This window comes from Pelobates fuscus, chromosome 3 (genome assembly GCF_036172605.1).
Source record: "Pelobates fuscus isolate aPelFus1 chromosome 3, aPelFus1.pri, whole genome shotgun sequence".
NCBI lineage: Eukaryota > Metazoa > Chordata > Amphibia > Anura > Pelobatidae > Pelobates > Pelobates fuscus.
This window is the reverse complement of record NC_086319.1, coordinates 255,310,000-255,329,999: the sequence shown is the minus strand read 5'-3', so window position 1 is coordinate 255,329,999 and position 20,000 is coordinate 255,310,000. Positions and strand designations below refer to the sequence as shown.

The window sequence follows — 20,000 nt, the reverse complement described above, 5'->3', positions numbered from 1 at the left end:
CATTGTGAATCTGATTTCCTGGTATCCTGATCTTGGCTTTTCCCTGGTTATTCTGAATTCTGGTTTCCCTGACTTGGCTTGTGTAAACGGTATTGTGTATTTTCTGGCTTCCTTGACCTCGGCTTTCCCTTTGACCATTCTCTGTCTCTAGCGTATTAGTCCGGCCATTCTAAGGTCCGGTTTATGCTCTGTCCTTTTATTTTCCTTTTCTTGCCTATGTATATGTTTATGGACTGTTTGCGGTTGTTTGCGGTGCGTTAAACGGGGAGTTTGGTCTGTCACTGTGAAGCGGGCGTAACCCTTACACTACCTGATCGATACAACATCATACCTGATGTTTTAAAGCACGTTATTCCAAACAATTTAGGAATGTTAGGTGATATATGCCCTTTATGGATTAAAACAAGACTCTGCATCAACTATGTAATTTTCCATGGGAGTTTTGCCATGGATCCCCCTCCGGCATGCCACAGTCCAGGTGTTAGTCCCCTTGAAACAACTTTTCCATCACTATTGTGGCCAGAAAGAGTCCCTGTGGGTTTTAAAATTTGCCTTCCCATTGAAGTCTATGGCGGGTCGACCGTTGGCAAACATTTGCGGAAGTTCGTGTTCGCCGTTCGCGAACCGAAAATTATGTTTGCAACATCACTAATCAGGACATGTCACGTGTCATGTGTACTTAAGGGGTTAAAGGACACGCTAAGCACCATGGCTACTCTACTCTGTAGTTAAAGGTGTCACTATTAATACGATCACTGATGAAACAAGTTGAACATAATTCTATCTATACTATGACTTCACTTATTGTGACATTGCCGTTTCTTACTTTTTAATCTAGCACTAGATACACCTGTACTGTTCCCCTGCCACACTCAGACTTACGGTATCTTCAATACCATCAGACAGAAACAATAATGTAATCACAACATTGCTTAAATGTATTGGCATTTTTACCTTTCCCTTTATAAACTGCCTATGTGTGTTAACATAAGCGCAGTGATTTTGTGCCTTGTGCTAGTTGCACTTATACCTGAGCCTACAAATTAAATGTAGAAAACATTCAAATGTCTAATTTCTGGAATTCACATTTTCTTGTTACTATGGATTTGAGCATTTAACCCTTTGATGATTTAGTGCTGTTTAGGTCTCAATGTTCTCTGGTCTGCCAACATTTAACTTAGTTGGAAATTAGTTTGGTTTGACTTGTTTAACTTAGTCCAACATGTTCTGTAATCTAGTCTGTCAATGGTTCTTGAGGGTATGTGTTGGACATCTCTGATTTCGCTGCTTTTGGACATAAACATGTCAGTCTACAGTGTCGTTAACAGCCCTCAATCTTTGCAGAAGATTTAAACACATCCGCATAAAATATAACTAATTAGCTCTTTAGAGGAGAATGCCATCTTAGAAAAGCAGAAGCCCTTCATTGAAAAGCTGGTTTTCGATCTAAAAGCTGAATAAATCCTTTTTGTAAGCAGCTCCCCATTACACAAGGAGTATAGTGTACGAAATGTGTCAGGTGATAAGCGACCTCCTCATTACAGGGAATGTGTTAATTATTGGCGACTTGTAGCAGTTTGTGCAATGGGGATGCTTTCCCCCTTTCTAGCAATGAATTATCCATTCATTTCCCTGTGTGTAATTGCTGGAGAATTACAGATGCACTCAGTGAAGGGGAATTTATGAATTTGTTTAAAGCGGCATAGTGTAATCGGAGCCAAGTTAATGCACTTTTTCTGCACTAAATATATAATTGGCATATGCGTTTTGCAAAGCCATCTTCTCCCTTTTACCCCCATCCTCTGGTGCTTTGATGTGCCTGACCGCATTTTCTGGGATTTACACTTCCCTGCAGATGTCATCCGTCTCCAGTACAAGCGGAATAAAATCGGCAGTATAAAATCACACATTGTGGTAATTGAACAATGGTTCGCCACTCCTCCCCAAAGTTTAGATTAAATACTTTATGGTTTAAAAGGCAATGATTATTAAACGTGAAATGTTCAAAAATGCTTGAGAAATGATTGGTAATGAGCGTCTCAGTTCGTGATTCCCAGGGCATAATTTGTATTCTGACTGTTCTTTCACAGCATGAGAAGAAGAATGGAGAGTTCTGACTGGTGTTTGTGTCTGGCCCTCTTAGCTGTATGGAGTCTGACTCACTTCTTAATTGTTTATTTGCTGCTGCAAGTAATCTGATTTGTGATTGACCTTACTTACAGAGGTTAAAACCTCTATCAAATTCACAGAGCAACAGAAGTTACCGTCTCATTCTTAAAAGGACACTTCATTGAAGTGTCCTCAGTGCAGTGCCCCTACTGCACTTTGTTCTAGAAAAAACTGTAATGTGTACATTACAGCACTGTCTGCCTCCAGTTGCTGTCTATCAGACTGCCACTAGAGGCACTTCCTGAATGTTATTGGATACAAGAGAAGGTTTTGCACACAATGGATAAATAGCAGTTCAAATCTGAAATATATAAAAACTATCATAGGGCAATATGCATACATGCAGTATATACTAGAAAAGCAACTTGGAGCACTCACAATCTAGAGAGCCATATAAGTCGGCTCTCTACTTTAGTAGCGTGTACAATACTCCAAAATTGATGCTGCAGTTAAGGTGATGGTCCCCCAGGAACAGAAGTCTGGATAGAAATCAGGAACCAAAATAAAATATAAATGTTTTCTTTTATATGAAGTAAAAAACATAGGAACAGGCACAAATAATTTTACTTTTCTAGTATATACTTTATACTTTATGTATGCATATTGCCCTGTGATAGTTTTTAATATTTCAGATTTGAACTGCTATTTATCCATTGTGTGCGCAAAACCTCCTTCTCTTGTATCCAATTGTATCCATGTAAGTGTTTTGCAGGTGGTTAAAGCACGGGTTTGGTTTTAGACGCACTGGGATATTTTTATTGTATTACACTGTTTAGCGCCACTTACCTATCTCTTTTGGTTTTATACACTTCCTGAATGTTAATGGACTTTTGGTCCGGTAACTGACGCTGGACATCCTCACGCTCTCCATGAGGACATCCAGTGTCGGCTATTTCCCCAAAGGAAATCAGTGAATCAATGCTCCCCTATGGGGAGGGCCTAATACGCATGTGCAGAGCACTTGCCACGCATGCACATTGGCACCCGCTTGTCAGTAACGCCGGAGGAGGCAGCGCTGAGATCTGGTGAGTAAATAAAGGGTTTTTAAGCCTTTATTCACCGCAGCGGGGATGCAGAGGGAGCTGTAGTGCCAGGAATACAGCTTTGTATTTCTGGCACTATAAGTATCTCTTTAACTCTTCTACCCTTGATAATACCAAAGGGGATGAAAAAAAAAATAACTCCCTGCTTCCTGTGACCAGGAGAACAACCTTGTATATCCCCATTCTGTTTCAACAACAAAAATTCAACCTAGGTCTTAACCTGTCCAATTTCAGGTATTCTACCACCGTATTGCCCTCAACAGGATCCACTATAAAAGCATGGAAGCTTGTCAGGTTTAACTTGTCATGCCATGACAAAATTCTTGTTTTGATTTACTTAGGCATAACCCACTGTTTTAAGGCACAGCAACTCTATACGAGATGAGAACAGCCAGGATTGATTATTTATTGTATTCTTTTTTACATCTAACAGATCTTTTCTTTTGCACAAGTGTGTATTCCTAGCCTATAGTTTGAATTTAAACTTGCAGTGACCACCCAGTCATTACATTTATCTTCCTGGTAGTTTCATTATGGTGTTATAAGACTGAGAAGCAGAGCTTTACCACTGCGACCTAGTTTCACACATGCGTTTAAAGGGACACTATATTCACCAAAACAACTTTAGCTTAATGAAGCGGTTTTTGTGTATGGATGATGTCGCTGAGGTTTCACTGCTCAATTGACGTTTTGGAGTGGAGCCACTATTGGTTCTGTTTATGCAGCTCTAGCCACACCTCCCCTGGCTGTGACTGGCACAGCCTGCATGAAAACAAAATGGTTTAATTTTCAATCCGATGTAACTTACCTTAAACATTTTTATCTTCTCATCTGTATATTGATCTTTAATTATATACAGAAGGCTCCTGCATGGTCTAGCTAATTATCAACAGTACAGGAGATAACAAATTCTAAATTAAACAGAATTTTAAATAAAGGAAGAGTAAACATTAGATGACTTTACAGGAAGTGTTTAGGAAGGCTGTGCAAGTCACATGCAGGGAGGTGTGACTTTGGCTTCATAAACAAAGTGAAGAGAACTGAGCAGTGAGACTGCAGGGAAATGATCCATACACCAAAAATGCTTAATTAAGCTATCGTTGTTTTGGGGACTATAATATCCCTTTAACTGTGCATTAGGCTACTGTATTAAATTCTGAAGTCCACATGACTAATGAGGAAGAGAGATGGAGATCTTCCCGACCTCATAATGAAAGCAAACTATGTGATGGGGTAAAAGACATGTGATAAACACATCTCATTATCTCGCATTGCTATAGAAACGGATTAAGTGATGTATACAATGTAACAAATTAATATTCGTCACGACACTATCGATATGCAGAAACACCTCTTGTGCAGTTAGCACTGCTTATGACCTAATTGTGACAGGTTATCCTTTCATGCCCTCATTCATTTCAATAAAGACCCTTCCAGGGCAATGTGTTCATGAGCTGAAGGCTTTGTATATTGACACAATGTGTGAGCCGGACGCATTCAAGTTTAAAGGTGTTAATCTTCACTGTCATATTAAAGAGCACACACAAAATTAAGAAGGAGAGTAATTTGCTTATGTGATTAGCAATACTTAAATTACGGCAATCCTCTCCAGAGTGAAAAATTGTCTCTTTTTATTGTTCATCTGCAAACGAAGGAGCGATTTGTCACCACATCAGTAGTGAATATGCCTAAATGAGGCCTTTTCTCAGCAGCAGTCTGAATATAGAATAGAACAGACATGTCCTAGTATCCCTCTCCACATTTTATAATCTAACCTGTCAAATTGGGGAGTTTGTATAGAGGTTTGTTTTTGTTTCTCCTCATTTGTGTCTTTTTGCTTTAGCTACTCTGCAGAATGTGGGGGTCTAAAAAAATGTATGATCTAACTCCCGACTTTACAAAAAGCTGTGATGCATTATACACTACAATAGAGATATATATATATATATATATATATATATATATATATATATATATATATATATATATATACACACTGCGTGCAGAATTATTAGGCAAATGAGTATTTTGACCACATCATCCTCTTTATGCATGTTGTCTTACTCCAAGCTGTATAGGCTCGAAAGCCTACTACCAATTAAGCATATTAGGTAATGTGCATCTCTGTAATGAGAAGGGGTGTGGTCTAATGACATCAACACTCTATATCAGGTGTGCATAATTATTAGGCAACCTCCTTTCCTTTGGCAAAATGGGTCAAAAGAAGGACTTGACAGGCTCAGAAAAGTTAAAAATAGTGAGATATCTTGCAGAGGGATGCAGCACTCTTAAAATTGCAAAGCTTCTGAAGCGTGATCATCGAACAATCAAGCATTTCATTCAAAATAGTCAACCGGGTCGCAAGAAGCGTGTGGAGAAACCAAGGCGCAAAATAACTGCCCATGAACTGAGAAAAGTCAAGCGTGCAGCTGCCAAGATGCCACTTGCCACCAGTTTGGCCATATTTCAGAGCTGCAACATCACTGGAGTGCCCGAAAGCACAAGGTGTGCAATACTCAGACATGGCCAAGGTAATAAAGGCTGAAAGACGACCACCACTGAACAAGACACACAAGCTGAAACGTCAAGACTGGGCCAAGAAATATCTCAAGACTGATTTTTCTAAGGTTTTATGGACTGATGAAATGAGAGTGAGTCTTGATGGGCCAGATGGATGGATTGGTAAAGGGCAGAGAGCTCCAGTCCGACTCAGACGCCAGCAAGGTGGAGGTGGAGTACTGGTTTGGGCTGGTATCATCAAAGATGAGCTTGTGGGGCCTTTTCGAGTTGAGGATGGAGTCAAGCTCAACTCCCAGTTTCTGGAACACACCTTCTTCAAGCAGTGGTACAGGAAGAAGTCTGCATCCTTCAAGAAAAACATGATTTTCATGCAGGACAATGCTCCATCACACGCGTCCAAGTACTCCACAGCGTGGCTGGCAAGAAAGGGTATAAAAGAAGAAAAAATAATGACATGGCCGCCTTGTTCACCTGAACTGAACCCCATTGAGAACCTGTGGTCCATCATCAAATGTGAGATTTACAAGGAGGGAAAACAGTACACCTCTCTGAACAGTGTCTGGGAGGCTGTGGTTGCTGCTGCACGCAATGTTGATGGTGAACAGATCAAAACACTGACAGAATCCATGAATGGCAGGCTTTTGAGTGTCCTTGCAAAGAAAGGTGGCTATATTGGTCACTGATTTGTTTTTGTTATGTTTTTGAATGTCAGAAATGTATATTTGTGAATGTTGAGATGTTATATTGGTTTCACTGGTAAAAATAAATAATTGAAATGGGTATATATTTGTTTTTTGTTAAGTTGCCTAACAATTATGCACAGTAATAGTCACCTGCACACACAGATATCCCCCTAAAATAGCTATAACTAAAAACAAACTAAAAACTACTTCCAAAAATCTTCAGCTTTGATATTAATGAGTTTTTTGGGTTCATTGAGAACATCGTTGTTGTTAAATAATAAAATTAATCCTCAAAAATACAACTTGCCTAATAATTCTGCACTCCCTGTATATATATATATATATATATGTGTGTGTGTGTATATATATATATATATATATATATATATATATATATATATATATATATATATATATAGTGGGATGACCAAAAGTACTGTTTTTAGATTGTGCCTTCTGTCTTCCTTCACAGACCAAGGGCCAGTTCCCCATGAATACATTGGTGGATTTAGCTGAAAAGAGGAAAATAAAAGTTAAAACCGAGACAAAATTGTACTTTGTTATATTTTGTATTTCATGTTATTCTCCATAATAGTTTCTTTAAGCTACATCTAAACTGTTAATTGTATTCATAAGACCTCAAAGCACCTGCAAGCCAATAATACTGCAATTTTTTTTTCTCTTTTGTTTGAAAATGTATACAAAACTAAAATATTAAGAGTCAAAACAGAGTGTTAAAAGAACACTTCAGGCACCATAATACCTTTAACCCCTTAAGGACACATGACATGTGTGACATGTCATGATTCCCTTTTATTCCAGAAGTTTGGTCCTTAAGGGGTTAACAAAATTAAGTTATGCCTGTTTCACCGTGATACGGAGGCCACTGGAGGCAACCTCATGGTATAATAACTTAATTTCTATAAAGCTATTATGTTTTTTGTTTTGTTTTGTTTAAAAAAAAAAAAAAAAAAATTGTATTCTTTATTTTTGTTGTGCATGTAGTTACAAACAGACTTGCAGAACCACAACAGCTATAGCAAGCAATTCAAAAGGCATAGTAGTACAATTGTATGGCATAACGTTAATAACGCACATTTTTAATAATTGTAGCAAGAAAAGAGAGTGCTTGGCGTTAAAAACCCAAATAAATAAACCAGGCTAAGCATATGCAGAGTAGCTTAGAAATAACATAATGTACCACCAGATAGGGTGGGTATTAAATTAATATATGCAGTAAAGAAAACAAGCTAGGTTAGGCTTTATCAGGAGATGTTGCTTAATAGGGTGTACATTATAGAAGAATAAACAAGCCGCAGACAAAACAATGCTATGAATCAAGCAAAAATATTCTAGACATGTATGTAACATGTTGGAGAGATAGGAACATAATGTTTACAGGCTAATATACAGGCTGGGTGACTGCTGACCAGCCAATATCCCACCCAATAGGTGAATGACAATAATGCTCAGTAGTAAATAGCCCACTGTGTTCTCTGCCTGGAAGTAAAAAACAAACTCGAGCAGCTAGGCTATACAAGCAAAGCCATGTTTGGGCCAAAGTCAGCCAATACCTGCGACAGGCAAGACGGTCCCATAAAGCAGCGTGGGTTTGTCGGTCCGGCAGTCAGGAAAACTGTGCAGCCTTTCTGGCGCCCTCTGTGCACCTCTTCCGTCTGCTGCCCGCTTAAGAATCTTAGGCACTGTATAACCCTGGAGCAGGCCTAGTCACAGCCCGTCTCGAGTTCTGCTTTCTCTGCCTGAGGCGTATTTTCCGCAAGTTGGTAGCCACAGGTTGAGCCCGAGGACAACGAGATGATTGCCCAAGTGAGCGGGTTAAAGGGTCTTGTAGGGAAGGCATGTAGCTTCTGGCAGAGCTCCGGTCAGCACTCCCTGACGATCATTGTCACATGTGGCGTCTGCCCTTGCTGGTCTCTGCACGCTAGGTCAACTCAAATACGACAAATTTGAAACCTGTCACCACCATTAAAACTGCTTACAATTATCCTTTCAATATCGGTCTGCTGATACTCTTAATTTGCAATGTTTAATTACAAATATTTATTTGACATTTTCATAGTCCTTCGAGAATTGTTCTCATGTAGTCATTATTTACATTTTTATAAAGTTTTATAATAACTTGGCAATACATTTGCTCCACTCCTTTTCCATTTGTACTGGCCATTCAAATTTGCGGTCTAAATTCTGTGTACATTGAATGCAACCTTGACTAATGCATGCTGTGTGAGCTTCTACTTCATGTCAGCTTGGGAGAAAACTATACATAGAACCATTCACAAAACTGATGCATCTGTAAGTAAACTGATAACAGCTGTTTTGTGGCAATAAAGTTATTTAGCAGGTGCTCTCATGCTATGTGATGGAAAATTGAGGGATAAACTGCTGCAACTTTAGAACTTTCAAAGAGAAAAATCTTATTTTTTTTACATTAAGACATTATTTTTTTTTCAGGTGAAAACGACTTCTAGCTTCTTGAAACTTCTTTCTGCAACAAAATATTAGATATAAAAAAATCCCCAAAACTGCAGTTAATTCACTATAATGTAATCATTAAAGGGACACTATAGTCACCAGAACTACAAGTTAATGTAGCTGTTCTGCATGGAGACGCTGAGCTTTCCCTTTAGAGATGCATTACTTTAATACATCTCTATCAGGAAATGCTGAATGGCCAGGGTGGCATTTGGCTTCGCCCCTGCTTGTCTCATTGGCTGAGATCATCATAATTGACCATCTCAGCCAATCCAATGCTTTCCTATGGGGGAATATTATTGTTGACTGAAATAATCACTTCTGATTACGTCAGCCAAGGAGGCAGAGCCAGTGCCAGCAAACCTGTGTGGCGCTGTAAATAAGATACAATTTTAATTTATTTAAAGGACCACTCTAGGCACCCAGACCACTTCAGCTTAATGAGGTGGTCTGGGTGCCAGGTCCCTCTAGGATTAACCCTTTGAAAATCACAGTGAGAGCACGCAAGCGTCCATATGCAAGCGTCCTATGCGACCGGCTGAATGCGAGCGCGGCTCCTGACGCGCATGCGCATTCAGCCGATGACGTCACAAGGAAGAAGGAGAGGAGGAGGAAAGCACCCCGCCCGGCGCTGGAGAAAGAGGTAAGTTTAACCCCTTCCTCCCCCCAGAGCCCAGCGGGAGTGGGTCCCTGAGGGTGGGGGCACCCTCAGGGCACTCTAGTGCCAGGAAAACGAGTATGTTTTCCTGGCACTAGAGTGGTCCTTTAAGGGGGGCAAAGAGGTGGGGCAGGGGGTCTAAATATTGATTTTTTTAACACTGTAGGGTCAGGAATATGTGTTCTGATCCTTTAGTGTTCCTTTAATTCTACAACTTGGATACAGACATCACTTTAACATATTAACCAGATTATGTAAAGGAACGCTATTTGGAGTACAAGTATGTGATGTCATTCCACAGGTATCACTTCTTCTCTTCCAATTAAATGTGTCCCAAATTCTGAATTGGATTGACCCAGTGATTAATTATAAAAATGTAAAGAATGATTGAGTCCCTATTTTTAAAATAAAAATTACATGCTATTTAAATATGTGATCAGGAAGCAATTTTTATTCATTTCTATTTTTTGCCTGCCCATTATCTGTAAAGGGTTGTAGTTGTATAGACTGCTTTAAGACTTACTCAGCCCACATGGCCATATGTTCCTGGCCCAATTAGCTTCTCACAGTTTTGAGTCATAGCAGTATGCCATGGTGCACTGGTTGAGAACTAGTATAAACGTTCTAAATAAGGTTACATTGGTATTGGTGATTTCCTGCCCCATGCAAAGATCTATTCTTATGGATGCAATGTACTGCGGCACTGCAAGTGATTGGGTTCATTGATCGGCGCCACTGCAAGGTAGATCTTGTGAGGTATTGATAGAATGAGAGGCTGGCGCTTTCGACAGTGTATAGTGTCTTGTCCTTTGAGCAACCAGCATATTTTGTTTCTCTTGAGACAATGATCAGTGTACTATGAAATCTCGTAGAGCTGAGGCAGGTGCCCTATTGGACTTTGGGAGATGGAAGATTTCATCTACAAGGCGTCTCATGAAATGTGGGAGCTCATCTGGTGTGTTGGCATCGGGGATAACCCTGATTTTGAGGTGATTGTGTGGGGACTTGTCTTCCAAAGCTGTATATTGGAGTGACAGCGCCATTTGTGAGGCTTGCATGGTTTGGATGGAGTCTGTTATGGAAGACATATATATATATATATATATATATATATATATATATATAAATACCTGTGCATATATTGTCACCCACTGATTTGTTCACTGCGTGGTTATTGGTTTTATTTCTTCCAGGTGGCACATGTCTCATGTATGTAAACATACTTTTTCGATTTTGTAGTGCTTCTGACACTTTCCGTAAGATACAATGCTCACTAAAATTCTCAATCTCTCTCTCCCTCCTCTGGCATATTTCCATCGCCCTTCAAACATGCAACTGTAACCCCATTTCTAAAGAAGCCCAACCTTGACCCTAACTCCCCATCCAACTACCGTTCTATCTCGCTACTGCATTTTGCATCCAATATCCTTTAAAGAGTTGTGTATGCAAGACTGACAGACTTCCCCAAGTCTAACTCTCTGCTAGACCCCACTTTAGTCTGGTTTCCGCGCTTAGCACTCTGTGGAAATGGCACTGTCCAAAGTATTCAATGATCTACTCGCTGCAAAATCTTGTGGTTACTACTCTCTGCTAATTGTCCTTGACCTTTCTGCGGCTTTTGACACTGATAATCAACAGCTTCTTCTCATCCTCTGCAATATCGGTCTACAATATATTGCTCTCTCCTGGTGCTCCTCCCACCTCTCTCAGCGCTCTTTCAGTGTTTCTTTCTCTGGCTCTGCTTCTTCTCCCCAGCTCCTCTCTGTTGGTGTACCCCAAGGTTCAGTCCTTGGTTCAGTCCTTCTGTTCTCTATCTATACTGCCTCCTTTGGTAAACTCATTAGCTCCTTTGGCTTCCAATATAATTTATATGCGGGTGACACGCAAATCTACCTTACCTCTCCCCGTCCCTCTTGACTAGTGTCTCTGACTGCCTCTCTGCTATTTCTAACTGGATGGCTGCCCACTTCCTTAACTCAACTTGACCAAAACTGAAATTCTAGTATTTCCTTTCTCAAGTGTTGCTACTCCTGTGTCTGTCTCCCTCCAAGTCAACGGTGCTACCATCTGCACCACCATGCAGGCTCGCTGCCTATGTGTTCTCTTTGACTCCGAACTCTCCTTCGCGCCTCATGTTCAGTCTTTTGCCAAATTCTGTTGTTTCCATCTCAAAAACATTGCACGCATCCGACCCTACTTAACGCCACATGCGACTAAGGTGCTGGTCCATTCCACTGTCCTTTCTCGCCTTGACTACTGTAATCCGCTTCTCAGTGGTCTTACGTGCTCCCAGCTTGTTCCGTTACAGTCCATAATGAATGCGGCGGCGAGGGTCATCTTTCTGTCCGCCCGCACCTCCCACGCCTCACCTTTCTGTCAATCCATACATTGGCTTTCCTGTAAGATATAGGGCTCAATTTAAAATTCTGGTTCTTGCTTTCAGATCTCTACATAATGCTGCTCCCACTTATCTATCCTCACTAATACACAAGTATGTCCCTTCTAGGCCCTTACGATCTGCGGAAGACTTACATCTATCTTCTGTCTGTACTCCCACCTCTGATGCTCGCCTTCAAGACTTCTCCAGGGCTGGACAGTTCCTGTGGAACTCACTTCCCTCCTCTGTTGCTCACCCAGTCTCCACTTCTTCAAAAAAAATCATTAAAAACCCACTTCTTCATAAAAGCGTATCAATTGAACTGTTAATAGCTCCTGACTGATTCCTCTTCTGCAACTGTCACTAGTCTAATACTATCCTTACCTTTTGTGTCACTTTACCCCACTCCCTCTAGCATGTAAGCTCATTGAGCAAGGCCCTCAACCCCTCTGTTCCTGTGTGTCCAACTTGTCTGGTTACAACTACATGTCTGTTCGTCCACCCACTGTAAAGCGCTGTGGAATTTGTTGGCGCTATATAAAAACATAATACTTTGTGATGGATCCAGGAATCATTTCCCAAGGCACAAATAATCTATGTGAATTTCTCATCTTGGAGATTTCTCTTGTCTGGGCGTCACACAGAATCTCTTTATGATTTATGGCTAGAACTTTTCCTTGTAGAAGTCATTTCTGGGCCTACAGTTATCTTTCTTATTAAATCCTATTCTTCCAGAGGCATTGGACAAATGTCCCTTTCGGACATGGTTTGTTTTGTTTGATTCATAGGATTTTAATAATTTTTTTTTATTTTATTTTTTCCCCGCTCCGCTCCTTCCGCTTGCTTATTTGTGGAAGTCCAGTGCTGCCAACAGAATGGTGTGGGAATTTGAAACAAATAGAATTCTGAAATGTCAAAAGTATGTTGCAGATAATTACTTTTGTTCAGCGAACCTTGCGCTGGGCTGGCAGAGACTGAATCCCATACTGCATTCACACACAGTTAGAATTGAAAGGATGGCTTCCGAGGGGCTTACAAGTGCACATACCCCATCCCAGCTGCTGCCTAAGCTTTGCATTCCTTCACATGGAAATCATTGTGTAGCAGATTGCTAAAGCTCTAACAGAGCATTAATGTATCTAATCACAGAGGAAAATACAAACCCTGGTTTATCTGTAATTAACAATTGTTTGCGACTATATAAGTTTGGGAATATTTAAACGTAGGCTAACATCAAACTTCTTTTATAGGTGTTTCTATTGAGCAGCATAGATGTTTTTTTTTCCCCCCTACTTTCCAAAGTAATTAACTACAACTAAATAAAAGCAGTGTATAGTCTGGAACAGTGAAAGTAGGCTCACCTGATCCACCATGCTTTTGTGACGATAACAGCAGAAGGTAATGTGCACCCCTGCCTTACGGAGCATTCAAGTGCGATAATAACCAAATAAACTCTGTAGCATCATACTACATCCTGCAGTGAATGTAGGGTGAATCTGACTACCTTGGGTGTGCCGTTTGTAAAAAGGTAGCCTGGTTTGCAACAAAATTATACACACAAATGTAAATTATAAGATTAAAAAAAAGTGCTTAGATCTCATAATTTAGTTTTGCATTTTTTATTTTGTATTTTTTTTGTCCATTGGTTGCTTCAGTTTTATTGTATGGTCACTCATTTGCTACATTGTTTCATATTTATAACTTTATATTTTACTTGTTTTACAGAAACATTGCAGAAGCTTTAGTGAGCAAAGGTCTGGCCACAGTGATACGCTATAGACAGGATGATGACCAGCGATCTTCTCATTATGATGAGTTACTAGCAGCGGAAGCACGGTAAGAATTGGCATTTAAGGGACTCATTTACTACATAGCTGGTATAAACACACTTCATTTTTGTAAAGTTTCCCTTTCCCTGCAGAGAAGAGTGCTTCCTCTGTTGCTGTCGCAACTTGACTTAGCTTTTTTGCTTCAATTGTAGAGTAAATGTTATTAAGATTAATTTGAAATGCAGAATTTGGCTTTTGAATATAATCTACAGTCTTTGCGAAAGGTTGTGGAGACCACTCAATTTATTTATATATATATAAATTATCGATGGCTTTGTTTGATTTTCTGAAAGCTTCATTATTCAATAATTGTCTGTACAAAGAAAATGTATGCATTCTGTCTGTGGCCTATGACCTCAAATTTAAGCTCAACTCGGGATGTATTTGAGTCAGTGTTGGCAGGGAACAATGAACTAATTGTGGTCTACTGACATGCTATCCATGGCCAAAGCAAATGTGGGCTATAGTGTAAATTAATGAATAAGTGTTTTTTTGTTGGAGAGGTGGGAGCAGGGAGACCCAATAAGACTATACTATAATATTAGTATTCAGAAAAAACCTTTTTATTAGTAAATGCATGTTTTCATTTGGGATATATCTGCTAAACAATGATTTATTTTTATTTTGTGCAGTGGCGTGCCTAATTAAATTATTTTACCTTCTATATCTGCTGTTTTGATTGTTATATTGAATGGATACTGCAGTCATCAGAACAAGCTTAATGTAGTAGATCTGGTGTATAGTATGTCCCTGCAGGCTTTTTAACACCTCTAGTGGCAGTCACTTGAGTTGTGAACCTTTGATCCATCGTTATTTTCAGCATGCCATTTACCACTTTATTTAAAATTTTACAGAAATATCCCCATCTTTCAAATTGTTACACAACATTACATTGTCACTTATATCCCTTCCTTTCTACGTTTTACATATTTACTTGAATCCCCTCTAGAGCAGGACTTGACAAATTTCCTTTGAATCTAGAAGCCAGCTAAAAAAGTTAGGAGATGGTTTTGTTTTGTTTTTCTCGAACCAACAAAGCTTTATTTTCAGCAGCAACAACAGCAAAATGCAATTCTTTACACTTTTAACATAGTGTTATTCACTAAAGCGAGTCGGACTGGACAAATCATCTTCGCAATGCTTTCAGTTTTTGGCCACTCTGGCCTCTGGAATTTTCACCTTAGTAAATAAGCCTGTTAAATTGTATTTCCCCCCCCCCCCCCCACCCCCTTTTTTTTTTGTTTACTGCAATTGCTCTAACTCAAATGACCAACAATCTCTGACCTTCAGCCCACTGAGCGTTATTGTTTTCATGTTATCCACATTTTAACCACTTCTACATGTAGAGGTCCTGACTCTCTACAAATCCTTATTGAGCTCCCTGCCTCGTTTTACACGGTTGTCCACAAGCAAATTCAAACCCTTAACAACCTCTGTTCTATAAACGCCCTTCCTGGTTCTCACCTTGCAACTCTTTTACAGCTATTTTTTTCTGAATGTTTTTTTTTTTTTTTTTTTTTAAATATTCTACTAATTTCCCTTAGTGTAAGCTATAAGGCCTTGCACACCTCTTCCTTCTGTTCATTTTCATTAACATACCTGACTTGTATGCACAGTCACGGTGGAAAATGCTGGTCTTCAATTATCCCACATTCTTAGATATTGTGCTTTCTATGCATTCCTTTCTCAGTTCACCTGTTTTCATGACGCTATTTTAATTATGATTTCAAATCTGATCATTTCTTAGTATAATTGCAAAGTGTATATGTAAAATGTCCACACTGTTGTTCTATGCACGTTACTCTGAGTGCTTTTTATTTTTTATATTTACTAATACAAAAAGTAGTGGTGCAGGCAGTCATTATTCTTTTACATCCCATTGTTTTTGTTTTATTGTTTTAAAGTTATCTTTTCATTACACTTTTTTATTTAGCATGTTTAATTAGAACTTATTGTTTTATGTGACACTAAAATAATAATCATACTATAGACTTTTGGTGCAATCTTCCCCAATTTTGGACTCTTGTTTAATATGTTTGTAAGCCATTAATCAGTCTGATCATTTATAGGATTGCAGTTGGACCTGCTGATTGTGAGGGTATATTCCTGAATACTAACATGTTAAGTTATCAAAGTAAAGCCTACTTCAAAATTAGGTGTGCTCTAGTTACTAGTGATCAATTAACACACAAAATCAATGTGATGGACTACAAACAATAAAATAAAGATTCAGATGGTTTAGTTTTGCTGCCTCAGAAAGACCTCAGAAGCCAATTCAATACTCTGTGAGGTTAACATTTTAGAGCATGCAATAGTGACATTGAATAATTTGCTTTTCCAAATAATGCATTAAAAAGTGTAGTATCTTTTCAGTTCTTGTAACTTTGTGCTAGTGCACTATAATCTGAAATGACATGGCTATTTAACCCCTTAAGGACACATGACGTGTGTGACACGTCATTATTCCATTTTATTCCAGAAGTTTGGTCCTTAAGGGGTTGCGTGTGAGGTTGTTAGTGGCAGCAGGGTACAGTGGTAGGTCACTTGTCATTCAATGATTCGCCCTGGCTGTCATGTTGTTCTAGGCTGCTTTAAAAAAAAGTAATTCTGTCTGGAGTTACCATTGGGTTTTGTTTGCAGGATAGCATTTTGACATTTTCATTAACTATTTAAACTATTATATATGCTGACTCTCCTAGAATTGTGTTGGCTACCTATGGGGCCATAGTTAACTATAAACTGGGTAACTCTGTAAAATGATTTAATATTCCAGTAGGTTATAATAAAATGTTGATTAAAAAAAAAAAAAAAAAATCTATCTAGATAGATAGATAGATAGATAGATAGATAGATAGAAACGAACAATATCTTGGAGCTCTGGTGGTGCGCCCGGCATTGGACTGTTTTTCAAGCGTGAGTGCAGGGGATATATCTATTTTATATTTATATCTATCTATATAATTCTCAAGGCTTTACCAATGTTCCCGCACATCCATCTTGCCTTTCTATATAGCCTGTTCTGGGTGATAAAGTATGGATTGCTCAAGCCTCTGTCTCTCCATGGCCTGCACTGATAGTTACTATGTTATTTCTTTTAATTGCTGTAGTAAGTTTTGAAGGTAGGTTAGTTTTTTTGTAGCACTCTGATCAGACACCCACTGGTGTTTCATACATGCTTTTTATATCTAGAAATGTGGGGTTCTTGGCCATCTGGAAATACTGAAGAGGTTATTGGTTAATAAAATAACTATACATAGGGCTGCGTTAGTTTCAATGATGCCCTGTTAGCAACAGTAGTATATATTGTTGCTTAAACATTTATAATCATGTTTAGTATTTAGGACAATATCAAGTTTCAGCATTTCAGTGTTGGGAACCCTCTACATCTGTGAACTAAGCACTCATACAATACTTTATGGTGTCTATTACAAGACCTCAATAACTGGAGACTGATAATCTCTAACTGTTTACAGTTGAATTGTAGAAGTTTAAAATATGTAATTCATTCTCTAGCTAATAGGAATTTTTGCATCACATATAGCTATATATTGGAGTTCAGTTTTGCAAGCAAATTTGTATAATAAATTAGTCTTTTGGGGGTTTTCCGTACTTAATCAAATATTTTTGCCATGCCTAATCAAAAGGATTGATGACATAATTTGATTTAATTTTATCATCTAATCCCTTGGATTTCCCTCAATCTGTAATGCTCCACTAGACAGTTAATGTATTTCCTGTAATTCTATACATATCTCTTCTCTTTGTGCATTTCACTTGTCTGGTTAATTTTAACAAAATTAATTTTAACGCCGCAAATGAAACCATACTTATGGCAGTACACCCTCTGTGAAGCCAGTATGTATTATGTACACATTGTACAGTACAGGTGATTGAAAACACGTAAAACACAGCAACTTTGAGAATATTCCATTTTTACTGTTGCCAGAATACTGTGAAGTAGAATGCAAATCAGAGCACATTAAGTTCCATCCCATTTGATGGGTACTTGATCAATAAGCTTGCTATTTGCAGCCTTTGGACCAAAGCTTTGGTTTGGATGTGTCAACCATGAGACACCTATTCAACCTTTTGAATGCTAAACAAAATGTGGTGGTCTTTGTACTACTTTTATTTTTTATTTTGCTAAGGGCTGTTGAGCCATTGTGATTAAACTTGTGTGCAAGGTATTTAATTGCTCTATCAGATCTTAGCAGTATACAGAACTAACAATAAGTATCCGAAACTACTGTGATAATACTGACCAGTCTCTGTATCCACTGGCTAACTCTGTAAGCACTTTCTGGATCCAGACCAACATTTCCAGACTAGCCACCAAAGGATTCAGCAGAATGCATGTCCTCCAACATCTGCATACAAATGTATTTTAATTCAATTGACCATAACATATCTTAAATATGCTTTTTATCATTCAAAGTTTATTGATGGTAAATCAGTACAGCACAGTGAAACATAGCTTATGTTGACATAAAAGACGACAAAAAAATAGTTTCTATGTGCGATGCACGTTAAGGCAAAGTCAAAACCAGGAGGTACAATTAGAAACCAAGGTTCATGCGTTTAGGTGACACATTTAAACAGCACTGTTCACATCGAAGATTAACTCCTCTAGTTAGCTAATCGTGAGATTTGTTCAAGAAGATAAAGGAACACAGAGAGAGCATAAATTAAAAAGTGAATGGCAATGCATGAAAACAGAGGGAGAGGAAAGGGGATCACTTGTTTACAGTAAAAAAAATATATATATTTTAAAATTATTTTTTAAATACAACCACCCCCACCACAAGTGTTCCCTTGTTTAAAACCCTACTTTAGGTGCAGCTCATCTCTGTAGAAACAAGGATTGCCCCTGAATATAATCTAGTCACAAACATAAAATAGGTGAAAGTACAATTGTGTGCCAACAAATCATACCTACCAACATTTTAAATGGTGTATGGGTGTGTGTCCAGGGGCAGGGGGCTGTTCTGAGAAATTTTAGGTGACATGCTAATAACTAATGTAGCTAAAATGTAACTTAGAACATCTTTCATTTACAGATTTATTTCAAAACACATTGAATGTAGTTTAGACAAATTACTGTAAGTATTATTGCCATTGAGCTTTGTTATAGTCTCTCATACCAACAATCATGGGGCTAATAGAAAAGAGACATAATAGAAAAAGGACTGCCCCTCTTAAGTAGACATCCTTGGGAGGTATGACTCCCATTTGCACAATTTTTAATTCACTAGTCAGTGGTTTAAACACACATTCAAAAGTATATTTTCCCACAAACCTTGTTTCTTTGCTTGATGTTTTTCTGTATGCTTGCATTGAGTGGAAGTATGGTTGTTTCCAGTCTCCTCTAATTTGACCTCACTAGAAGACATCACACGTCATTCACCCATATCAAGGGCAGTACTTCAAGGTTGGGTTGGATTTTCTTTGCATGGAGATTACATTTGCAATCACCTTTGCTGTGTATCAAATAAAAAGAAGCTTAATCAAAAGCTTAATCTCTTTGGCTTGTATAATTGGAAATGATGAAGATAAGATTCTTATTTATATGCAGCCAGTGATACACCAATATACATATACTAGTGAAAATGGACCTTAAAGTTTTTCTTTCTTTTTATATTAGAGAGGCTCGTTCTGTCTTTCAGAGGTCAGACATGTCTGTAAGATTGATCTTGTGCGGATGTTCTTCTCACAAACAGAATGCAAAGGCAGCTCCTTCTACTACACTTGATCCAGACATAGGCATCCTCTCAAAATTCCTTTTTAACTTGACCTTGCCAACTAAATTTAATACAATGCAGTCTGTGTATTTTGGGCACTATACAATAATGTTGGTTCACAACATAATTCTTTGCAATGAGTAATCTGACCACTGCCCTTAAAAGTCCCAGAGGTCTCTCTCAACTATGTTCCCCTCATTCCAGACTCTGCTATATATTTTATGTCTTACAAAATCATTTGTGTGCTTACTTTAATTGAAGTACGGGCCTGCTTTAACCTGTGGTTGTTCCATGTCCTTTAGAATATCACTTATGGCGGTTCTAGGTTTATTTACTTTTACAATTCTGTGGTTGTTTTTTATTGAGATTATTCTTTTTATGTAAACCTTTCTTTTTTACAAATCTTGGCTGATAGATTGGAAAAGCCTTACTTGCCACATTGAGTACATGAAGAGGCGCAATCAATATGAACTCATAATTGCCAAGAAAC

At 38.5% G+C, this 20,000-nt stretch overlaps 1 protein-coding gene across 1 annotated transcript in view; it reads left to right on the top strand.

Annotated features, from left to right (window-relative positions):
- SND1 (staphylococcal nuclease and tudor domain containing 1) overlaps positions 1-20,000 on the top strand; it is a 594,953-nt gene that overhangs the window by 221,316 nt on the left and 353,637 nt on the right. The window contains exon 13 of the mRNA XM_063448347.1: positions 13,669-13,779. Coding sequence (XP_063304417.1) covers positions 13,669-13,779 — 111 coding nt within the window. The remainder of the gene's footprint in view (positions 1-13,668; positions 13,780-20,000) is intronic.